The 25790-nt window shown below is 39.4% G+C and overlaps 1 protein-coding gene across 3 annotated transcripts in view; it reads right to left on the reverse strand.

The window, feature by feature from the left end:
- The window catches only part of LOC124621849 (transmembrane protein 131), a 386383-nt gene that overhangs the window by 210109 nt on the left and 150484 nt on the right, over positions 1-25790 (reverse strand). For all 3 annotated transcript variants that reach the window (XM_047147293.1, XM_047147295.1, XM_047147292.1), the window contains exons 11-12: positions 23638-23894; positions 21891-22067 (exon numbers count right to left, since the gene is read on the reverse strand). In XM_047147293.1, the coding sequence (XP_047003249.1) occupies positions 21891-22067; positions 23638-23894 (434 nt within the window). The remainder of the gene's footprint in view (positions 1-21890; positions 22068-23637; positions 23895-25790) is intronic.

Below are 25790 nucleotides of genomic sequence, written 5' to 3' on the forward strand. Positions count from 1 at the left end.
GAACAATGTGCAGGTCGCCATTATAATAATCTGCTAGTGAACAGGAAAAATGAATTATGTTACAATTTTTTTTATATAAACATCAAGAAGGAACCACATTCGAAGAAATGGTATTTGAAGAACCAAAAATGAGGAAAACGCATTGAACCAGGTCATTCCTGCAGCCGACGAAAAAGCATTGTGGAATCATACTTTCACTACACGACTGAAGCCAACACAGAAAAGTCAAATATCATCTTATAAACATTTCACGGAAAAGTGAGCACTGTCACTAAATATGCTAAATTCAAGTATATAAAAATAGTGAGCATATTTCAAGCTCTAATTACCCTTATTTTATTATGATCGTTTCTCCCTATGTAGGCTGGTGTCAATAAAATATTTCCACATTTGGAGGAGAAAGTTGGTGATGAAATTTCGTGAGAAGATTCCACCACACTGAAAAATGATTTTGTTTTCATGATGTCAACCCCAAATCCTGTACCATGTCAGTGACACATTTTGCGCTAATACAAAATGTGCTGCTCTTCTTTGAACTTTCTCCATGTACTCCATTAACCCTATATGGTAAGGATCCCACACCATGCAGCAGTACTGCAAAAGAGGACGGACAAGTGTGGTACAGGCAGTCTCTTTAGTACATCAGTTGCATCTTCTAAGTGTTCTGCCAATAAATCGCAATCTTTGGTTTGCCTTTGCCACAAGATTTTCTTTGTGTCCCTTCCAATTTAAGTTGTTTGTAATTGTAATTCCTAGGTTGCTGTTGTTGTTGTTGCTGTTGTTGAGGTCTTCAGTTCTGAGACTGGTCTGATGCAGCTCTCCATGCTACTCTATCCTGTGCAAGCTTCTTCATCTCCCAGTACCTACTGCAACCTATATCCTTCTGAATCTGTTTAGTGTATTCATCTCTTGGTCTCCTTCTACGATTTTTACACTCCACATTGCCCTCCAATACTAAATTGGTGATCCCTTGATGCCTCAGAATATGTCCTACCAACCGATCCCTTCTTCTAGTCTAGTTGCGCCGCAAACTCCTCTTCTCCCCAATTCAATACCTCCTCATTAGTTATGTGATCAACCCATCTAATCTTCAGCATACTTCTGAAGCACCACATTTCGAAAACTTCTGTTCTCTTCTTGTCCAAACTATTTATCATCCACGTTTCACTTCCATACATGGCTACACTCCATACAAATACTTTTTGGAAAGACTTTCTGGCACTTAAATCTATACTCAATGTTAACAAATTTCTCTTCTTCAGAAACGCTTTCTTTGCCATTGCCAGTCTACATTTTATATCCTCTCTACTTCGACCATCGTGAGTTATTTTGCTCCCCAAATAGCAAAACTCCTTTACCACTTTAAGTGTCTCATTTCCTAATCTAATACCCTCAGCATCACCCGACTTAATTCGACTACATTCCATTATCCTCGTTTTGCTTTTGTTGATGTTCATCTTATATCCTCCTTCCAAGACACTGTCCATTCCGTTCAGCTGCTCTTCCAGGTCCTTTGCTGTCTATGACGGAATTACAATGTCATCTGCGAAACTCACAGTTTTTATTTCTTCTCCATGGATTTTATTTCCTACTCCGAATTTTTCTTTTGTTTCCTTTACTGCTTGGTTAATATACAGATTGAATAACATCAGGGATAGGCTACAACCCTGTCTCACTCCCTTGCAGACCACTGCTTTCCTTTCATGTCCCTCGACTCATATAACTGCCATCTGGTTTCTGTACAAATTGTAAATAGTCTTTTGCTCCCTGTATTTTACCCCTGCCACCTTCAGAATTTGAAAGAGAGTATTCCAATCAACATTGTCAAAAGCTTTCTCTAAGTCTACAAATGCCAGAAATGTAGGCTTGCCTTTCCTTAATCTATTCTCTAAGCTAAGTCGTAGGGTCAGTATTGCCTCATGTGTTCCAACATTTCTACGGAATCCAAACTAGTCTTCCCCGAGGTCGGCTTCTACCTGTTTTTCCATTTGTCTGTAAAGAATTCGTGTTACTATTTTGCAGCCGTGGCTTATTAAACTGATAGTTCAGTAATTTTCACATCTCTCAGCACCTGCTTTTTTAGGATTGGAATTATTATATTCTTCTTGAAGTCTGAGGGTATTTCGCCTGTCTCATACATCTTGCTCACCAGATGGTAGAATTTTGTCAGGGCTGGCTCTTCCAAGGCTATCAGTAGTTCTAATGGGACGTTGTCTACTCACGGGGACTTGTTTCGACTTAGGTCTTTCAGTGCTCTGTCAAACTCTTCACGCAGTATCATATCTCCCATTTCATCTTCTTCTAACTCCTCTTCCATTTCCATAGTATTGTCCTCAAGAACATAGCCCTTGTATAGACTCTCTATATACTTCTTCCACCTTTCTGCTTTCCCTTCTTTGCTTAGAACTAGGTTTCCATCTGAGCTCTTGATATTCATGGAAGTGGTTCTTTTTTCTCCAAAGGTCTCTTTAATTTTCCTATAGGCAGTATCTATCTTACTCCTAGTGATACATGCTTCTACATCCTTACATTTGTCCTCTAACCAACTCTGCGTAGCCATTTTGCACTTCCTGTTGATCTCATTTGTAAGACGTTTGTACTCCTTTTCGCTTGCTTCGTTTACTGCATTTTTGTATTTTCTCCTCTCATCAATTAAGTTCAATGTCTCTCCTGTTACCCAAGGATTTCTATTAGCCCTCATCTTTTTACCTACTTGATTCTCTGATGCTATCACTATTTCATCTCTCAAAGCTACTCATTCTTCTTCTACTGTATTTCTTTCCCCCATTCTAGTCAATCGTTCCCTAATGCTCTCCCTGAAACTCCCTACAACCTCTGGTTCTTTCAATTTATCCAGGTCCCATCTCCTTAAATTCCCACCTTTTTGCAGTTTTTCAGCTTTAATCTACAGTTCATAACCAATAGATTGTGCTCAGAGTCCACATCTGCCCCTGGAAATGTCTTAAGATTTAAAACCTGGTTCCTAAATCTCTGTCTTACCATTGTTGTTGTTGTTGTGGTCTTCAGTCCTGAGACTGGTTTGATGCAGCTCTCCATGCTACTCTATCCTGTGCAAGCTTCTTCATCTCCCAGTACCTACTGCAACCTATATCCTTCTAAATCTGTTTAGTGTATTCATCTCTTGGTCTCCCTCTACGATTTTTACCCTCCACACTGCCCTCCAGTACTACATTGGTGATCCCTTGATGCCTCAGAACATGTCCTACCAACCGATCCCTTCTTCTGGTCAATTTGTGTCACAAACTTCTCTTCTCCCCAATCCTATTCAGTACTTCCTCATTAGTTATGTGATCTATCCATCTAATCTTGAGCATTCTTCTGTAGCACCACATTTCAAAAGCTTTATTCTCTTCTTATCCAAACTATTTATCGTCCATGTTTCACTTCCATACATGGCTACACTCCATACAAATACTTTCAGAAACGACTTCCTGACACTTAAATCTATACTCAATGTTAACAAATTTCTCTTCTTCAGAAACGCTTTCCTTGCCATTGCCAGTCTACATTTTATATCCTCTCTACTTTGACCATCGTGAGTTATTTTGCTCCCCAAATAGCAAAATTCCTTTACTACTTTAAGTGTCTCATTTCCTAATATAATTCCCTCAGCATCACCCGACTTGATTCGACTACATTCCATTATCCTCGTTTTGCTTTTGTTGATGTTCATCTTATATCCTCCTTTCAAGACACTGTCCTTTCCGTTCAACTGCTCTTCCAAGTCCTTTGCTGTCTCTGACAGAATTACAATGTCATCGGCGAACCTCAAAGTTTTTATTTCTTCTCCATGGATTTTAATACCTACTCCGAATTTTTCTTTTGATTCCTTCACTGCTTGCTCAATATAAAGATTGAATAACATCAGTGAGAGACTACAACCCTGTCTGACTCCCTTCCCAACCACTGCTTCCCTTTCATGTCACTCGATTCTTATAACTGCCATCTGGTTTCTGTACAAATTGTAAATAGCCTTTCGCTCCCTGTATTTTACCCCTGACACCTTCAGAATTTGAAAGAGAGTATTCCAGTCAACATTGTCAAAAGCTCTCTCTAAGTCTACATATGCTAGAAACGTAGGTTTGCCTTTCCTTAATCTAGCTTCTAAGATTAGTCATAGGGTCAGTATTGCCTCACGTGTTCCAACATTTCTACGGAATCCAAACTGATCTTCCCCGAGGTCGGCTTCTACTAGTTTTTCCATTTGTCTGTAAAGAATCCGCGTTAGTGTTTTGCAGCCGTGACTTATTAAACTGATAGTTTAGTAATTTTCACATCTGTCAACACCTGCTTTCTTTGGGATTGGAATTATTATATTCTTCTTGAACTCTGAGGGTATTTCGCCTGTTTCATACATCTTGCTCACCAGATGGAGAGTTTTGTCAGTACTGGCTCTCCCAAGGCTGTCAGTAGTTCTAATGGAATGTTGTCTACTCCCCGGGCCTTCTTTTGGCTCAGGTCTTACAATGCTCTGTCAAACTCTTCACGCAGTATCGTATCTCCCATTTCATCTTCATCTACATCCTCTTCCATTTCCATAATATTGTCCTCAAGTACATCGCCCTTGTATAGACCCTCTATATACTCCTTCCACCTTTCTGCTTCCCCTTCTTTGCTTAGAACAGGGTTTCCATCTGAGCTCTTGATGTTCATACAAGTGGTTCTCTTATCTCCAAAGGTCTCTTTGATTTTCCTGTAGGCAGTATCTATCTTACCCCTAGTGAGATAAGCCTCTACATCCTTACATTTGTCCTCTAACCATCCCTGCTTAGTCATTTTGAACTTCCTGTCGATCTCATGTTTTAGACGTTTGTACTCCTTTTTGCCTGCTTCATTTACTGCATTTTTATATTTTCTCCTTTCATCAATTAAATTCAATATTTCTTCTGTTACCCAAGGATTTCTACTAGCCCTCGTCTTTTTACCTACTTGATACTCTGCTGCCTTCACTACTTCATCCCTCAAAGCTACCCATTCTTCTTCTACTGTATTTCTTTCCCCCATTCCTGTCAATTGTTCCCTTATGCTCTCCCTGAAACTCTGTACAACCTCTCGTTCTTTCAGTTTATCCAGGTCCCATCTCCTTAAATTCCCACCTTTTTGCAGTTTCTTCATTTTTAATCTACAGGTCATAACCAATAGATTGTGGTCAGAGTTCACATCTGCCCCTGGAAATGTCTTACAATTTAAAACCTGGTTCCTAAATCTCTGTCTAACCATTATATAATCTATCTGAAACCTGTCAGTATCTCCAGGCTTCTTCCATGTATACAGCCTTCTTTTATGATTCTTGAACCAAGTGTTAGCTATGATTAAGTTGTGCTCTGTGCAAAATTCTTCCAGGCGGCTTCCTCTTTCATTTCTTAGCCCCAATCCATATTCACCTACTACGTTTCCTTCTCTCCCTTTTCCTACTACCGAATTCCAGTCACCCATGACTATTAAATTTTTGTCACCCTTCACTATCTGAATAATTTCATACATTTCATCAATCTCTTCGTCATCTGCGGAGCTAGATGGCATATAAACTTGCACTACTGTGGCAGGCGTGGGCTTTGTATCTATCTTGGCCACAATAATGTGTTCACTATGCTGCTTGTAGTAGCTTACCCCAATTCCTACTTTTTTATTCATTATTAAACCTACTCCTGCATTACCCCTATTTGATTTTGTATTTACAACTGTACACATGATCAGAATTTCTTTGGATTTTCTGCCAGGTTTCAAGACAATGTCTCGTCGTGGGAACTATTATAAGCATCTCACATTGAAGTTTGGGCTAAATTTAGAGCTTTTTAAAAAGATTTTGCATTCATTTGAATTTGGCATGCTATTTTTGTTGTTTCTACAACAATGTTCTGATCTGTTTTGTGTACCAAGGGAGATCAGCTCTGTAGTGGACTGGCAAGACAGCCAATCCACCGTGACGGGTAGCCGAAAGGCACGCGTTTAAGCTCACGGAAACTGGCGTGAGGTCTGAAACAGGACAATGTAATTAATATAGCCAATAAGGTACGTTGCTGCTGGAATACTTAACTTTAATCCATAATTGGTGTACATCGCTCTTGACGGTACATAATTACAATCTCAAAATAAACTGGTAATGGCGCCTTGCTAGGTCGTAGCAAATGACGTAGCTGAAGGCTGTGCTAACTATCGTCTCGGCAAATGAGAGCATATTTGTCAGTGTAGCATTGCTAGCAAAGTCGGCTGCACAACTGGGGCGAGTGCTAGGACGTCTCACTAGACCTGCCGTGTGGTGGCGCTCGGTCTGCAATCACTGACAGTGGCGACACACAGGTCCGACGTATACTAACGGACCGCAGCCGATTTAAAGGCTACCACCTAGCAAGTGTGGTGTCTGGCGGTGACACCACAAGCTCTGTCATTTACAAATCTCTCAATTGCTGTTGATACTATTTCTTTGTATTCAAGACACATCTTGTTTACACATACTGGGATATTGTTGACTTGGATGGAGTGGCGGTGGTCTCTCAGGAAGGGGCAAGCGAATTTTTATACGCTTTTTAAAATAGCTATATTTTTGTTTCTTTTGGGAGGAAATGGAAGTTATGGTATTCAGTCTTGCTACCTCTACCCATTTTGGTGCATGTTATTAGCTCAGTATTATTTGTTCCTAAGAGGTTAAGTGCATTTTCACAACCATTTACTATTCGAGTGGGCTCATGAACTAACTGCTCCAAACAATTTAGAATTCATTTAGCACAACTTCAGAGGATGTTTTATGCATACCTCCAGATTTATTACCTTCAGATTTAAACATGTATTTTCATCAACATATTGAGGGTAAATTGATGTCACTACCAACTACAATTTTGTGAGTTGGGTATGTGTTTGAAATTAGACTTAAGTTTTCTTTGAACCTTTCAGAAATTGTATCATGTGAGTTGGGAGGGCGGTACAAGGATCCAATTATTGTTTTATTCTGGTTGCCAAGAATGATCTCCACCCATTCTAGCACACAGGAACTATCTACTTCAATTTCGTTACAAGATTAACTACTCCTAACAGCAACAAACACGCCACCGCCAACTGTGTTTACCCTATCCTTTCGGAACACCATTTCATCCTTTGAAAAAATTTTGGCTGAATTTATCTCCGGCTTCAGCCAGCTTTCAGTGCCTGTAAAAAATCTGAGATCAGTGCTTTCTATTAGCACTTGGAGCTCTGGTACTTTCCCATCGCAGCTAAGACAATTTACAACTATTATATTGATGGTTCCTAAACCTACATTCTTCATGTGTTCAACCTGCACCCTCTCACAGTGAAGCTCTTCTTGTGTCTCACACAGACCAACTAGCCAAAAAAAATTAGGAATCCCTTCTAAACACTCTTAATCTCAAACCCCTCAAACAGTTCAGATTTACTGAGTACATCTTCATTATCTTGGGGGAGGGTGAAGACACCTTATCCACGTTCCATCAGAACCTCAACACCTCAGTACCCATTTACTTCACCTATTCCTCCTAAGACCAACAACCCACCTTCCTCAATGTTGACCTCCACCTCAAAAAAGGCTACAACTGTACTTCCATTCACATCAAACCTACCAACCACTGACAATTCCACTTCAACAGCTATCACCACTCCGAAAAAAAAAAAAAAAAAAAAAAAAAAAAGTCCTTTACATATAGCCTAGCCAACTGTGGTCATCACATCTGTAGTGATGAGCATCCCCTCTCAAAATATGCTAAAGAACTCACTGAGGCATCCAAAGAGTGAAATTACTCTCCTAAACTTGTCTCATGATGCAATAACACTATGGACTGGAGCAAATGAATCACATTCTCCACCGAGGTTTCAACTACCTCTCATTGTGGCCTCAAATGAGTAATACAGTATGTTCCCCACCCTTCCCACAGTGGAATTCCACCATCCACCCAACCTAAGCAATATCCCTCTACATCCCTCTCCCACCCTTACTCCTAATCCCTTGTCTCATGGCTCATATCACTGCAACAGACATAGATGCAAGATCTGTCCCATACATCCACTCACTACCGCCTACTCCAATTCTGTCACATGCGAATTTAACCCTATCAAAGGCATGGCCACTTGTGAAAGCAGCCATGATGTCAACCAAATGTTCGGCATTCTACCTAGGCATGACAACTAATAAGCACTCTGTCTGCATGAAAGGCCACTGCCAAACAGTGGCCAAGAGAGAGCTAGATCAACAAGTTGCAGAGCATGCCATCCAACACAATGTTCTGGATTTCATTGGCAGACTCATGGCCTATGGCATCTAAATTCTTCCACAAACACCCATTTTTTTCCAAATTGTGCAGCTGGAAACTTACCCTGCAATTTATTCCCCATTCCTGTAACCCCCTGGCCTCCACCTTTGCTAGTCCTTATCCTCCACATGCTTATCCACTTCTGATCCCAGTCCCACCTTTCGCATGCCTTCTAATCTGCTAGCCCACCAGTACTCCTGCGTACATGGTGAAACCCCTAGCTTACATTTTCGTACGATCCAGACTTAGGAAAACTGCAAAACTGAGGAAAAAGAAGGAATTGAGAAAAACATTAAAACCCAGTATAAAACCTATATAAATGAAGGCAATGAAATGTATAGTAAAATGTTTGTACAATAATCTGTGGTAATGAATTTCATCAGTACTTAAAAAATCACAGATGCGTAACAGTAAGTGAAAACTCATAAAAAAATTGAAACTGGTATCTGTGTACAAGGTAATCAAGCTATTTTCAGACATGCTATGACCACAAATTATATACCAAAACAGGTGTTTGAGACATTTTTGTGTTAGCCAAGAAAAAAAGCAAAAATTGATAAACATAGTGAACTAAACCAAAAATTGAAGTACGGTGAAAGGCATCAAAATCTAACATGTGGGGGTGCATGTATTTTCCTTCTGTAGCCAATGGCAATTTACTTGGATTAAGTAGACTTCAAGCCGCGTATACACTAAGCTTGAAACACATTTTTGAAGCATGTTTTTCAGCTAACTATTTGGTGTGGAATCCATTTGGAAACATCTTCTGAAACACAGGAACATCTATTCATAGCAGTGTCCATACAGATCAAAGGAAACAATGTTTCGGGCCAGCTACCACATATGACCACTGAACGGCCTGAGTGTATGTTTATATGTCGCATTGTGTCATCTGTTGTATAGAGTTGATAGTGTTTTGTTTTCTCTCTGTATTAGGTTTTTCCAGGGGGGAGGGGGAGGGGTGGGGAGTGGGGGTGGGGGGAATGCAGTGGATGAGGCAGCAGACTGCCAGCCAAGTTGTTATAGTTGTACCATGCTGATGGCTGTTTGTGGAATACATGAAGCAAGCAGTATAAGAACAGCAATACAGCAGGAAGCTCTCCAGAAAACTGCTGCTACATTTAGTAGAATACTGATAAAGACTGCATAGCAAAGAAAATAAGGTCATTTGTCATAGCTTGCTTCAAAAAGCGAAATAAATACTCAAGGCTCTGGAACGAATCTCCTGTTGACAAAAAACTAAGACTAACAACATGTCGTTGTAATGGCTTTCCCGAAATTTCTATCTTTTTTTTTTTTTTTTTTTTTTTTTTTTTTTTTTTTTTTTTTTTTTTTTAAGTAACGGCAACACCATATTTGCCAGAAATTCAAAATCGTTAGATGATATCCAAGTGAAATTAGGGAAATCAGAGCTGTCTTCCATATTCAGTTTCCATTTGTGTCAAGTTTTTCCCACCAGTTGTTCTATGGCATGCTTTCGCTCGTCAAAGACGATGACTGTACGCAAACCAACAATTCGATTCCAAACAACAACTTATCCAATTTTGTCAACCATTAACAACTACTATACATACTCTCTACAGAAATAATATCATAGTTTTAAAACTAGTTATCAAATTCTTTGATAAACGCAACCTTACCTTGTAAAACTATGATACACAGAGATGTTTATGACCCTCAGGAGACAAGTCATGATAAATAAATAAATAAATAAATAAAGAATGAACAACAATGACACTGTATTTCATTTTGCTTGCATGAACCTTTGAGTATTAATACGCAGCAGCACACATTACAGTTTCCTCATTGCCAGACATGACATGGCAGACAATACAAAAACAACACGACAAATAGCATAGCACATGATGAAAGTACACTGAGATATGTTTGCTGCCAGTGTGGACAGAAACAAAGACAAAAAACGAAATGTAAAACACATACAAAACACTGTAGGAAATAATGTTGCCAACAGAAAAATATTTCCAGTGGTAGTGTGGATGCCACTTCACACTACTAATGCAGTTGTGACACCACTAGTGGTCTTTCGACTATTGTCTTTTGCGAGTGCTTGTGAATGATCCCTGTGTGAACTGTGTGCACTTCAATTATTCATTTCCTTTGCAGTAATATTATCATGGAGATGCTGAGTTGCAGATATGCACAACAAAAAGATTTTCACACTTTCGGCCAATGGCCTTTGTCAACAATAGACACACATATGCATCCACTCATGCAAACGTAACTCTCACACACACACACACTGTTACATTCCATCCTAATTTTCCATTGTTTGATTTTCTTTGTAGTGTGTGATGTATGAGCACAGTATGCTATTTCAAAGCAACGGTGCACTGAAAGTACCATATCACAAATATGTCATACTTATCATTAAACGTCAGTTAATAAAGCACCAACAATGTAAGGGTTCAAGAGGTCTTATGATAATTAATGCACAATACAAAATTCAGATGAGTAAGCTGTCGCATAATGTTATTGTCATGGTTTGTTATCACGTTCGTTATGATCGTATGTTCTGCAGTGTTCATTGCTGATAAACATTTCTGTCTGCTTAGAGAACGAAGGATGAAATAAATATATGCCTGTTTATTTCCGAATGTGTGGTGATTTCTGAGTGTGTGGTTATGCAGAAACCTAGAGGGCAGATTACATTCATGTGAGTGAAATGAGAAGCAATAAAATTTGTATTGTTCCTTTTCAAAAATACTTTGCTGTTTATTTCTGAATATGTGGAGATTTCCGAGTGTGTTGTTAGGTAGGAACCTAAGAGAACAGCTTAAATTGTTCAGGGTGTATACGTGGACAAGGAAAAAAAATTCCAGGGTTTTTCCCAGATATCCCAGTTAAAAATATACTTTCTCCTGGGTGAAAACACACTTTTTTCCCTCAGAACTGTGAAATTTGTCAGTCATTTGAATAATTATGGTTTTATACAGCGGCTTATAATTTCCCGGCACTTTATAACACACGGGAAAAAAATTTGTTTTGGAATGTTCTTTGATGTGCAGCAACATGTACGCTGCAAAACTATTACGAAAGTATAAATTCGCATTCCACCAAACACCATATGTTACTTTCCAAAGCACTGAAATCGAGATTGTGATGCGTTTTTATAAGCCAGTCATAGCTCATGTCACGTGATCTCACTAGCCGATAACAGCAGATATTCAGAGCATAGGACACATGATGTAGTCAGTCAATAGCAACATCACTGTTAAGTAGCGCAAACACACGAACAGGTAAAGTTAATGGTTTAAATTAATATACGTAGTGTTGCTACAAGGAAACAAAGCTTTCATATGCAATATTTGTCTCTAATCCTTAGGATGGATAGGATGTGTGATTGCTGTGTACGGATGCAGGAGGAGCTGGCCACTGTTCGCGAACAGCTGAGGGTTTTGATGGCCGCGGTCAGCCGTCTTCAGTCTGCTGCCTCGGAGTGTAGCGGCAGTGGGGAGTCTGGCGCGTCGCATGGTACACCCCAGGTGTTACATGCTTCACCCACTGTCCCTGCTGTCGAGACATCTTCGCAGGTACCGGGCGCGGTTGGGCCACCCTCTCCCCAAGGGGAGTGGTGGATTCAGTGGCGTTCGCGGCGCACAAGGCGGAGGGTCAATGGGGAGGCTGCCTGTGTGGCATCGCCCGCTCTGCCTGTGAGTGGACATGCGGCTGCTCCTTCAGCAAGATCCAAGCAGGCACACGGGGGGAGGGGTTTATTAGTTATTGGGAGCTCCAACGTTAGGCGGGTGATGGAGCCCCTTATGGAAATAGCGGAAAGGTCGGGGAAGAAGGCCAGTGTTCACTCTGTCTGCTTGCCAGGGGGTCTCATCTGAGATGTGGAGGAGACCCCTCCGGTGGCGATAGAGAGCACTGGGTGCACCTGACTGCAAATTGTTGCTCATGTCGGCACCAATGACTCCTGCTGTCTGGGTTCAGAGGTCATCCTCAGTTTGTACAGGCGGTTGGCGGAATTGGTGAAGGCGAAAAGCCTCGCTCGCGGGGTGGAATCAAAGCTAACTATTTGTAGTATCGTTCCCAGAACCGATTGCGGTCCTCTGGTTTGGAGCCGAGTGGAAAGCTTAAACCAGAGGCTCAGACGATTCTGCTGAGATCTGAGGTGCAAATTTCTCGGCCTCCGCTATCAGGTGGAGAAATGTAGGGTCCCCCTGAATAGGTCAGGCGTGCACTACACGCCGGAAGTGGCTACAAGGGTAGCGGAGTACGTGTGGAGTGCACATGGGGGCTTTTTAGGTTAGAGAATTCCCTCCCTAGGCCCAACAAGACACCTCCTGAGACGCGGCAAAGCAAGAGTAGGCAAAATGCAACAGGGAATAACAATATTAATGTGCTAATAGTGAACTGCAGGAGCGTCTATAGAAAGGTTCCAGAACTGCTCTCATTAATAAACGGTCACAACGCCCATATAGTACTAGGGACAGAAAGTTGGCTGAAACCAGACGTAAACAGTAATGAAATCCTAAACTCAGATTGGAATGTATACCGCAGAGACAGGTTGGACAGTGAAGGGGGAGGTGTGTTTATAGCGATAAGAAGTGCAATAGTATCGAAGGAAATTGACGGAGATCCGAAATTTGAAATGATTTGGGTGAAGATCACAGTTAAAGCAGGATCAGACATGGTAATTGGATGTCTCTATAGGCCCCCTGGCTCAGCAGCTGTTGTGGCTGAAGGATAATTTGGAAAATATTTCGAGTAGATTTCCCCACCATGTTATAGTTCTGGGTGGAGATTTTAATTTTCTGGATATAGACTGGGAGACTCAAACATTCATAACGGGTGGCAGGGACAAAGAATCCAGTGAAATTTTTTTAACTGCTTTATCTGAAAACTACCTTGAGCAGTTAAACAGAGAACCGACTGTGGCGATAACATATTAGACCTTCTGGTGACAAACAGACCGAAACTATTTGAAACAGTTAACGCAGGACAGCGAATCAGCGATCATAAAGCGGTTACAGCATCGATGATTTCAGCCGTAAATAGAAATATTAAAAAAGGTAGGAAGATTTTTCTGTTTAGCAAAAGTGACAAAAAGCAGATTACAGAGTACCTGACAGATCAACACAAAAGTTTTGTCTCAAGTACAGATAGTGTTGAGGATCAGTGGACAAAGTTCAAAACCATCGTACAAAACACCATCGTACAATATGCGTTAGATGAGTATGTGCAAAGCAAGATCGTAAGAGATGGAAAAGAGCCACCGTGGTACAACAACTGAGTTAGAAAACTGATGAGGAAGCAAAGGGAACTTCACAGCAAACATAAACATAGCCAAAGCCTTGCAGACAAACAAAAATTACACGAAGCGAAATGTAGTGTGAGGAGGGCTATGCGAGAGGCGTTCAATGAATTCGAAAGTAAAGTTCTATGTACTGACTTGGCAGAAAATCCTAAGAAATTTTGGTCTTATGTCAAAGCGGTAGGTGGATCAAAACATAATGTCCAGACACTCTGTGACCAAAATGGTACTGAAACAGAGGATGACAGACTAAAGGCCGAAATATTAAATGTCTTTTTCCAAAGCTGTTTCACAGAGGAAGACTGCACTGTAGTTCCTTCTCTAGATTGTCGCGCAGATGACAAAATGGTAGATATCGAAATAGATGACAGAGGGATAGAGAAACAATTAAAATCGCTCAAAAGAGGAAAGGCCGCTGCACCTGATGGGATACCAGTTCGATTTTACACAGAGTACGCGAAGGAACTTGCCCCCCTTCTTGCAGCGGTGTACTGTAGGTCTCTAGAAGAGCGTAGCGTTCCAAAGGACTGGAAAAGGGCACAGGTATCCCCATTTTCAAGAAGGGACGTCGAACAGATGTGCAGAACTATAGACCTATATCTCTAACGTCGATCAGTTGTAGAATTTTGGAACGCGTATTATGTTCGAGTATAATTACTTTTCTGGAGACTAGAAATCTACTCAGTAGGAATCAGCATGGGTTTCGAAAAAGACGGTCGTGTGAAACCCAGCTCGCGCTATTCGTCCACGAGACTCAGAGGGCCATAGACACGGGTTCACAGGTAGATGTCATGTTTCTTGACTTCCACAAGGCATTCGATACAGTTCCCCACAGTCGTTTAATGAACAAAGTAAGAGCATATGGACTATCCGACCAATTGTGTGATTGGATTGAAGAGTTCCTAAAAAACAGAATGCAGCATGCCATTCTCAATGGAGAGAAGTCTTCCGAAGTAAGAGTGATTTCAGGTGTGCCGCAGGGGAGTGTCACAGGACCGTTGCTATTCACAATATACATAAATGCCCTTGTGGACAACATCGGAAGTTCACTGAGGCTTTTTGCAGATGATGCTGTGGTGTATCAAGAGGTTGTAACAATGGAAAATTGTACTGAAATGCAGGAGGATCTGCAGCGACTTGACGCATGGTGCAAGGAATGGCAATTGAATCTCAATGTAGACAAGTGTAATGTGCTGCGAATACGTAGAAAGATAGATCCCTTATCATTTAGCTACAAAATATCAGGTCAGTAACTGAAAGCAGTTAATTCCATAAATTATCTGGGAGTACGTATTAGGAGTGATTTAAAATGGAATGATCATATAAAGTTGATCGTCGGTAAAGTAGATGCCAGACTGAGATTCATTGGAAGAATCCTAAGGAAATGCAATCCGAAAACAAAGAAAGTAGGTTACAGTACACTTGCTCGCCCACTGCTTGAATACTGCTCAGCAGTGTGGGATCCGTACCAGATAGGGTTGATAGAAGAGATAGAGAAGATCCAACGGAGAGCAGCGCGCTTCGTTACAGGATCATTTAGTAATCGCGAAAGCGTTACAGAGATGATAGATAAACTCCAGTGGAAGACTCTGCAGGAGAGACGCTCAGTAGCTCGGTACGGGCTTGTGTTAAAGTTTCGAGAACATACCTTCACCGAATAGTCAAGCAGTATATTGCTCTCTCCTATGTATATCTCGCAAAAAGACCGTGAGGATAAAATCAGAGAGATGAGAGCCCACACAGAAGCATACTGACAAACCATCTTTCAGCAAACAATATGAGACTGGAATAGAAGGGAGAACCGATAGAGGTACTCAGGGTACCCTCCGCCACACACCGTCAGGTGGCTTGCGGAGTATGGATGTATTTGTAGATGTAAGATTAATAAGCTACAATAGAAGCTAAGCTTTCACATATAATGTTGATATTTTTTGCGCATTTTACACTTTAATATACGTCACACGAATGTGCCAGTAAAATTTTTAATGCCGACATAAATCTCTGATCTTCTGGGCTTGAAATTCTTCTGAATGGCTTGTCATCAAAGAGTTGACTTTTAAATGAGAGTCAAATGCTCTGTGATTTAAGAAATTCATTGCACATTCTCACAAACAGTTCATCTTGCGTAAAAGGAAATTTACTTAGAAAATAATGCTTTCCAAACCACAATTCGCAATATTTTCTCACGATCTGATTTCTGAGAAATAGATTTGTTCCAGCAGTTGCCAGAGAGAGTGAGTCACCGTGTTTGCGCAGCTACAATGACGTAGGAAGCTCGTATGTTCCTATGTGTAAAACATTAAAAGATCTAAAATTATTTCATAAAAGAAGCAAGAGAACAGAGGATACTCCAAGAGCGTCGGAATTTCGTGAACCTACTGAAATTAATAATTCGCCTTAAAGTGCACATTTGTATATCCAGACTCCCAACGAAGTAGACCTCGACCTGATATTAAGTTTTCAGTGTAGTTTTCGATATGTACATTTTCTTGGAGTACCAGTACTGTATTATCTCATGTTTGGTTCTTTATTATGGCATAATGCCATACATGCTAGAACATGAAAATGTGCACTTGAAATGCAGCGAATAGTTGAAACTAGCCAACAGTGTGGAATTAAACACTTTGTTTCAAATAAATTGGCTGCCTCAGAGGAAAAGATAAATAAAAGTCGAACTTCTTTAGCAAAGTGACAAAAATAACTTCATTGTTCAGCAAGGTGATTAATGCTTGACTGCCAGAAAGGTGGAAATAAAATAAAACCTGAAACTAATAACATATTTTAGCCCTCCATAATTGTGTGAATGTATGTGTATTCACTTGATAGCTCCCACCTCAGAAATCACTTGTTTTTCATTTGACATGAGAGCAGTAAACAAAGAGGAAACAGCAAAATCACTAAATGTAGGCACAGATTACGTGGAGACTACCTCCTACTCCACCCCCCCCCCCCCCCCCTCGCACTATAACTCAGACTGCTCTGCGCAGCAACCCCGGATCTACGATATAGGATGACAAAAACTTTAGAAAAAGTATTTTCAAAAATATGTTCATTTATTAGCGCACATCTTTCTGAAGAGTCTGGTTTATAAAACATATAACTTCGAGGAAATGTAAGAAGTGTTATTCGGTCTTAAGTGTGCCAAAGTGCAGTGCCACGCCTCTTCACACAGCATACTTCTACCACACGTCACTGTATTTCGCACTGTGGAATTCAAATGTGTATATTTTGTAGTGGATGCCATCAAACGATATTCAGGATAGCGGAAATTAAAACGCCCTGTGGTGCCTCTCCTGCTTCAAGTTGCCCCCGTTTGACATCCTGCCCTCTTTTTTTAAAAAAAACCCTCACAATTAACACTGGATGGGATTATTTGTAACCAGAAGAACAATAATTCTTCAGAAAATTTGGACTCTTTATTGCCTATTAGCTAATAACTTACTGTTTTCTGTGACATAAAATTAAATATAGGACACATATGTACAAGAGACAAGCAAAACAGTACGCATTTATTCAGTCCTTAGCTCCTAGCATTTTTTCTGTCTAATCTTGCTACAGCTTTACATGGCGTGCTTTCCTTTATGTGTAAGAATCTATTACCCCATCAAAATTCGTCAAACGTTTTGCTACATGAAAAATCGTAATATTGTTCTCTGATACTGTGAAAGCCATTAAAACAAATAGTACCCAAGATGAACATCAACAAAAGCAAAACAAGGATAATGGAATGTAGTCGAATCAAGTCGGGTGATGCTGAGGGAATTAGATTAGGAAATGACACACTTAAAGTAGTAAAGGAGTTTTGCTATTGGGGGAGCAAAATAACTCACGATGGTCAAAGTAGAGAGTATATAAAATGTAGACTGGCAATGGCAAGGAAAGGGTTTCTGAAGAACAGAAATTTGTTAACATCGAGTATAGATTTAAGTGTCAGGAAGTCGTTTCTGAAAGTATTTCTATGGAGTGTAGCCATGTATGGAAGTGAAACATGGACGATAAATAGTTTGGACAAGAAGAGAATAGAAGCTTTTGAAATGTGGTGCTACAGAAGAATGCTCAAGATTAGATGGGTAGAACACATAACTAATGAGGTGGTACTGAATAGGATTGGGGAGAAGAGGAGTTTGTGGCACAATTTGACAAGAAGAAGGGATCGGTTGGTAGGACATGTTCTGAGGCATCAAGGGATCACCGATTTAGTATTGGAGGGCAGCGTGGAGGGTAAAAATCGTAGAGGGAGACCAAGAGATGAATACACTAAGCAGATTCAGAAGGATGTAGGCTACAGTACATATTGGGAGATGAAGAAGCTTGCACAGGATACAGTAGCATGAAGAGCTGCATCAAACCAGTCTCAGGACTGAAGATCACAACAACAACAACAACAACAACAACAACAACAACCCAAGACTGGTGTGGTTTCTCAATCTGATTATGTCTAGTTTGTCACTGTCTACTAGATTAAAAAAAATAGGCCTTTCTGATATTGCAGCAATTGTAGCACACACCAAATAAGTGAGACTATTTTGGTAATAATGGTAACTTTTATAATACGACAGAATATAATTCACGAGGTACCAATATGAAATGCCTATTTAGCCTACTACAAGCAAAAAGGTTTATGTTAGGAAATAGTTTCACATTTCATTCATATGCTCCAGTTTCTCAAGCATTGAGATCGAAAAGTAGTACTAGGAAATTTTTGTATAAATTTGGAATCGTCATATTCTTCCATAATTTGTGTGATGTACCCATTTCTTCTCCTTCCTCATTATAACAAACAATCTTCTCATCACTAATTCTGTAACTATTCCTACCACTGACAAAACTCGTTCTCCGGTTAACTCTACTAACCCTTACAGAATCATCGTTTTAGTTATCCAGCGCGATTATTCTCCGGTTAGGCATTATTACGTGTTCGTACTACGCATTTTCCGCACTACTCTCAGAATAATCTTAGGCAGCTGTTACCGGGGTCTGTACAACTGGCCGTTACTAGTGCAGCGGTCTGGCCACAAATTTTCCATCAGAATTTCATTTTCTTGGATGCACACAATCTTTCATACCTGTTATTCCTGTTAGTCGTTTATTTCCAGTCTGGTAGTCTGAATCCTGGATTTCGCTGGTAATTATAACAATGCTAGTCATTCGCAAACCCAGTCAATCACATAAACAAACGGCGATTGACATTCACCCGTTCAGCTTTATTCGCTCCGCTCGTATATCCCTGTTCCCCCCTGTCAGCAAGAAAGGTTATTTCTAGATGGATTCCTCTGGGAGAGACTTCATGTACACTAAGCACGCATTCAAATATCAACTTCTAATTCATTCAGAAATCAACTTGGAATGTGTTCAAAAACCAATAGGGATGCATTTCAAAATCATCTAAACTATCGATAAACCAACGTGCGCTAGATGCTAGGCGGTTTGTGAAACAAGGATTTTCTCCTCAAGAATATGAAATTGCTCCCCACCCCCAAGAAATTTCCACCCAGTTCAGATACCCCAGTTTGCTACTTACACAGCCGCCAACAGCAGCATTTCTGTAGCCAGAAGCGGGAGAAGGTACTACTCATACGCGACTTAACTGCGCATGCGCATGAGCCCACTCATAACCGCTTAAATGAATCTAATGTAAACAATTGTGACGTCATGCTCATAGGAGGTAATTTGTTGTTAAGGAGCATTCCATAGTCTTCCTAACACCTTTCACACATTTTGCTGTTGGCAGACACTTGTATGAGCTTTGTGTGTATTTAAATGGCGCACTTCCTTTGCAATTTAAGCTTTATTCACACATTCATGTTTTGTTGCTGCAGTATTATTCTGCAGTAGCGGGATACAGAAATAGACATTGTTAGAGTATCGGTTCTTACCAGTCAAAATTACAAAAAATTAACTGAAAACTAAAACAATGAAAACTTCCCGGAATTCTAAAAAATTCCCAGGTTTTTCCTGATTTTGTCCCGGATGAAAACATTCCCGGGTCTTTCCCAGATCTCCCGGTTGTCCCGGGTCGTATACACCCTGTTGTTGCAAATTAAATGATGAGCAATGACATTCATATTCTTCCATGTCCTTCACATGTTGCACAATCACAAACATAATCCCCAAAGAGTTCTTGCTACAACTGAGATTCTCCTATCACTAACAGGTCCATAAAAATCAACTTGAGGTTACAGCTATCGACAAATCGATAGCCTCATTCCTAATAGCCTTCACAGCTCCATCACATCATGATTACATCAGTTCGTGCAAAAAGTATGTAAAACATACTCAACCGATCATCATTGTGCAATGAAGCTACACATTGCAAGTTGTGTTGGCAATGCCGATTGTCGATTATGTCAGCATTTCCACTCTCATGTCTCCCCTCTCCACAATAGCCTGAAATATTCTCTTAACTCCACAATCATCCACATTGTGAACCTTCTGTCTTTTGTGTCACTTGTAACTCCTTCAGTCACATCAAATGTCAATAGGAATAAAGCGGGACGAAGTCAAACGAGATGGCGAGTAAGAACACAGAATCGAGTAAATCTTACTAAGAAGAAAAATAAAAAGAGAATTTTTAGCATTGATCTTATCGTTTTTTCACAGGGGCTATGAATTTATGATGTAGAATCGTGAAAAATGTAAAATCGGAGAACATAAAAATCGAAGTTCCACTGCAGTCATTTCCCCTTCTCTACTACCCCCTCGATCCACACAGCTTCCCTATGGAGCATCCAGGAACTCACTATCCTGTGACCAATATGCCCACGGCCATTCCCACAGGCAACACTAACATTTTCCTCCTAACCCTACCCTGCTACCCCTCCTTAGCCCCCCACCACCTCTGTACCCCCCACTACTTACCACAGCAAAGTTCACTGCTCACCTCAGTTGCAGTAGCAGTCGAGTCATAGTGCCCGGGGATGACAGAGGTCATGTATGAGAGCTGCGTTTGTGTGAATGTGCGTGAATTTTGTTGTCTATGTTTGATGATGGACTTAGTCCAATATTTGAGTGATATGCAGCATCTTCTTCATTGTGCCTGTCTGCCATTCCACAACTCCTTGACATGGTGAGTAGCTACACAAGGGGTGAACAATAATTGTTTACATTGTATTACAGTGCTGTAGAGGAAATCAAGATGAACAATTTGATACAGGATGCCTGAGGTCTATCAAGTCGAGAACAAAAATTTGGACTACAAGAATTACTTCCCGTATTTTACCATTTTTGGTCTTTACTGACTAGGCTATTATGCCACCAGCTTAGTTGGTTGTTCTGTTAAACATTATTAATTTTAACTTTTCCATGAGTATATTGGAAACATTATGCAAAAACTAATTATGCTTACAATTTGCTCTTAACTCAACCCCCGCAAACACAGCAGTTTTGTAGTACGAAGACCAGACAAACAAAAAGATTTCAAAGTTAATTTTAAAATTTATACAAATGTGATTTTTATAATTTGTAAGTTCACAACTAAGCTGGCACATAATGGATTAATAATAATAATAAATAACAATAATAATAATAATAATAATAATATAACCAGACAATAAAGATCAAAAAAGGTCAAATATGATAAACAATTCATGTAGCCATAAATTTTTGTACAATGATATGAGGAAGTGCCATGAACAAAATATTAAAAATCCTAACCAGTGGGGATTGAATGTAGGAGTGGGGGTGCGTTTGAAAGTCACATTTGTACATTTCTCTTGAATAACCCGAAAACAATGGCCTTTAATGAATACTTATCCAAGTATAAAATGAAAAACTATGTTAAAGTTCCTACAAAAGAGGTCTCTTTTTTTCTATGCACTAATACTTTGTACACAGGGAGTGGGAGAATACTGAAAATCTTGTGTACTGTGCAAGCACTGAAGGTTAGGTGGTTTTTGTGGGGCAATTTGTGATAGTTTCTCAACTTGAGGATCACAAATGACCTGTATCAAATTGTTCATCTCAACTTCCTCTACATCACTGTGGTAAGTTGTAAACGATTATCATTTACACTATGTACATTCTTTTCATACTGTTGAAAATGTGGATAATTTGTTCTTAGATAATTTTGGTTCCAATGTGTATAAGAAAAAACAAATTTTCTGGAAAATCGAACAGTGAGGTACATGGGACTGTGATCTGCGCTGTACGAGAAATGAAGCAAGCGACTTGGAGGTACTGTTTGGTGGTAGTTAGTAGCAAACAATGGAGATATCTGACTTTTAGCACACAATTGAAATAACTGGAAAATTAATAGACACTAGAAAATTAAACCAATAGTTTACACATATATTCACAACAAACATATGAAACATAAGAAATGCATGAGTTATTACCTTTTCTAGCTTCCCATTATAATAAAGTAATGGCACTGTTACTACTGAAACATTTGTGTGTAAATATAAATAAGTTTCCAGCTTCAAATCTGGTGGTACAATGTGTTGCTTCAAGGACAACTGAAAAAGCACAGTTGTCTTATCTGGAATTATCACAGTTGGTGTGAAATTCTGTACCTGTAAAGAGCAAAATTACATCACTATTTCAGTGTTCCTATCCTTGGAGATAAAAATATTAAAAGCAAAGCAGAAAAATGAAACTAAAAGATGAAGAAAGAATATGAAATACTCAATACCAGTGAGTTACATGTCTCTGCCTGTAAGATCATGAACAATCTGTACAAACAGCAAGTGAAGTCTACTATCCCTAATTTTACAATAACTGTTAGAGGAACCGTTTTAAGTTGCATAGGAAATTTTATTTACTTAATGATGACCAGTTTCAGATGGCTCATCCTTTATTAAATCTTCCTCAAGAATAAAATGCACTGGTTGTTATGATACAAACCAATGAATGCTTAACAAAATTCCAAACCTGATCAAAGGCAGAGAACAGACCACTTACATAAGTTGCGCATTACAACCAGATGTGCACGTAAGATACGGGCCACAAAACATATAAACATGGCAGTATACAATGTAGTGTCCACACATGAACACCGGTACATGTCAAAACATACAATGAAGCTAAAACATACCTGCAATGACTACAAAGCTAAGCCAGTGGCCATGAGTGGTGGTGTATGTCGAAGGATTGGGGCTTTTATTCTAATACAAATTCCTGATAAAATACAATCTTAACAATTTGTGAACAGTCTACATTAATAAAACGATATAAAGTATAAAAATGAATGTACATATGATATTATGATGCCACATGTGGTGTGCTGAAACTACCACAGAGGGAAACAAAGAAAGGACTCATGGCAAATCAATGACAATACAAACAAACTCAAACAAAATACAGCCTTACATTGGGCCTCAATTTTTCACTCCGTTTCATTTCTATTCTTTCTTTAATTGGCTAAAATCTATCCCAATTGTAAGCTTTGATTTGTCCCTTCTATCAATCATCTCTTGTGAACTTATTTTTAGATTTTAAAACAAATTTAGTGCCATTAGATCTTTGCCCTAGTGTTGCTATTACTTCATCACGCACACAAAAGCATGCGTGTATGCTAACACAAGTGTGTGCACGAGCACACGCACAAGTGTGCGAGTGCACGAGCGTAAGCACAGGCAAATTCATTTTCATAAGGTAAGTAAATAGATAAATGCAGCCCTCTGGAAAATTTTTTAACTATACTTCTTCCTTTCTATTCCCTCCCCTTCATTCAAACTCTCCAATAATTATTTTTGGTCTGCACATCTAACATAGCTTTCAATCTCCTCACCATATTTTTCCGCTTTCAATCACCATATTTTTCCCATTTTGTAAACTTCTAAGATACACATAACTTCAAAAAACTACTGAACAAAATAAAAAATGTTTCCTTTGGTGTAGGATCTGAATGAGAAGAAGAATAAGATGAAAACCAATGCACAAAGCTTTTATCACTATCTTAAACCTCTGTCAGTTGCAAATCAACAATGGTGCATTAGAGAGAGAGAGAGAGAGAGAGAGAGAGAGAGAGAGAGAGAGAGAGAGAGTAAAAATAAGGAATTACGTTTAAAAAAAATTAAAGAAAATAACACTTACTGTTAATCAAATATCTCAAGCATACTATGATAGCACAATTTTGCTTACCATAAAGTAAGCTCTTGCTTCCTTATGAAGGGTAACATTAATTAAAGCTATAGGTATCTTGAATGTGTTTTTTACAGTAAAATTTCGAGCACTGCTGTTTCCACCTATGTCAGAGCAGTATTGTGTAACAGATGAATTGAAGTCCAAACCCCCTTCAAGAACTTGTGACATGTAGGGTATTATGAGCTGATGTTGATTCTGTTTACTTCTAATAATTATTTTTCCATTGTAATCTTTGCCTTCAAATGCAGCTTTCCCTGTAAATGCAACAGACCACATGTAACTTCAATGACAATAATACAGAATATGGAAGAGGGGAGGGGAAAAAAAAGGAAGAGACAGAGAGAGAGAGAGAGAGAGAGAGAGAGAGAGAGATTCAAAAACTTCAGACATACAAACAGGAAAAACACACACACACACACACACACACACACACACACACACAGGAGGTGTTACAGCTGTAAAAGTTTAAATTTTATCTCTCACATGTGGAATTGGATGTATTATTATTACTTTAGTATCAACCTGTTGAGCTGCAGGCAGCCACAACGAAAAGACTGTTACACATTATAGTATTCCACCAAAGCCTTCTTCAGCAAAGAAAACACACACACACACTCACTCACTCACACAAGCAAGCACACACCTTGCACACGACTGCCATCACCGAGATTCCAAACAGATTTTCAGTCTGAAGTTTCCTTGTTTGATTTTACCCGAGTGTTAACTAGAAACAAAATTCCAATACAGTATTACGCACGAAAGAAACAAATGTTAGAAAACACTTGTGGAAAAGATACATATTACACAAAAACTAAGTTTTATTATGTTTAGACAGAAGTTAATTTATTTTCTTGCGTATTAATTACAATGTTTAATAAATAACTCAGTACAGCCAATCAAAATAAGAAAGTGTATTTTCCACTAAAAAGGCTATAGTGTTGGAAGAAATTGGGTAAGCCTGTAAAATTGTAATTCTCCTCCTCCCTCCTCAAAGTATTTCATATGAAAAGCCAACTCACAAAGCAAATTCTGCCTCAAAATGGGAAATCACCTGATAAATGCTATTTCATTGTGAGTTGCATCCATATGAACTATTTTATCAGAAATAGTCTGAAATAGCTGTATTTTTGGAATACAAAATGGAGAATGTAACTAATTTTCAGTTATTGGTATTGCACACCATCTGGTGAAGCCCAATTTGGAAGCAATGTTTTGTAAGTACGTGTTTGCAAAGCAATGGGCATGAATGCAATGAAGTATCACCATGCTCAATGCTCTAGTGCAACATCAATTGTTGATGGCTGAACAGTCCCTCCCTACAAGATACACGTCGCATACTATAATGTAAGACTCACCTGTGGACACAGCATCTTAGAACAAAGAAACGTACACGTTTGTCTGTTAGCTAAAGTTCAAAAGTTGGTATAATGCAGACATTTGAAAATGATTGTTTTAGGTGGAGTGTGTTATGAACTGTGCTAGCATCAAATACTAATAGAGGCGAGGGGTCTTAACTACCTTGTTTACAACCTCGAGAAGCAATTGTGCAGTAGCTATTATCAAATGCTTTGTGTGGCTCATTGTTTTCTTATTTTGAAGTTAATAAAGATACTAATTCTAGTCCATCATGATGTTCAATTAAAAGCCAGAAAGCATTGGTGATCCTCATGACCATATGTCACCTCTGCTTTCACATAAATACAGAACACAGGTGTAGGCTGACTGCCGTGCAAGAAGGATGCAGATCTTGTTTCCCCACACTGCTCCTCTCTCCTCCTGTGGTCTTAATTCTAGTTTGTTTACAGTTGCTGCTGACTTTAGTGTTCACGTTCTGTAGTATAGTGTCCAAAAAAAACAAAACAAGTCAAAGTATTTCGACCATGTCAACAGTTTTACCCTAATGTGCAAATAGAGTTATTTTTGGTTCTACTTTCACAAGAAGTACTTTGTCGGTTCCATCTGTTGTGTTGTCAAGTATGAGATGCATGGATGTTAATGCTAGCAAAAGGTGAAAATCATTATTCTGCATAATCTGTAATTATAGAATTGGTAGGTAAAAGAGAGATAATGTCTTGAATATTTCTCGGATATTCAGTCAGGTAGTGTCTTCCAATGAGTGTGATATTTTGGCAAGCCAACTTCTTGTCATC

This window comes from Schistocerca americana, chromosome 7 (assembly GCF_021461395.2).
Source record: "Schistocerca americana isolate TAMUIC-IGC-003095 chromosome 7, iqSchAmer2.1, whole genome shotgun sequence".
Lineage (NCBI taxonomy): Eukaryota > Metazoa > Arthropoda > Insecta > Orthoptera > Acrididae > Schistocerca > Schistocerca americana.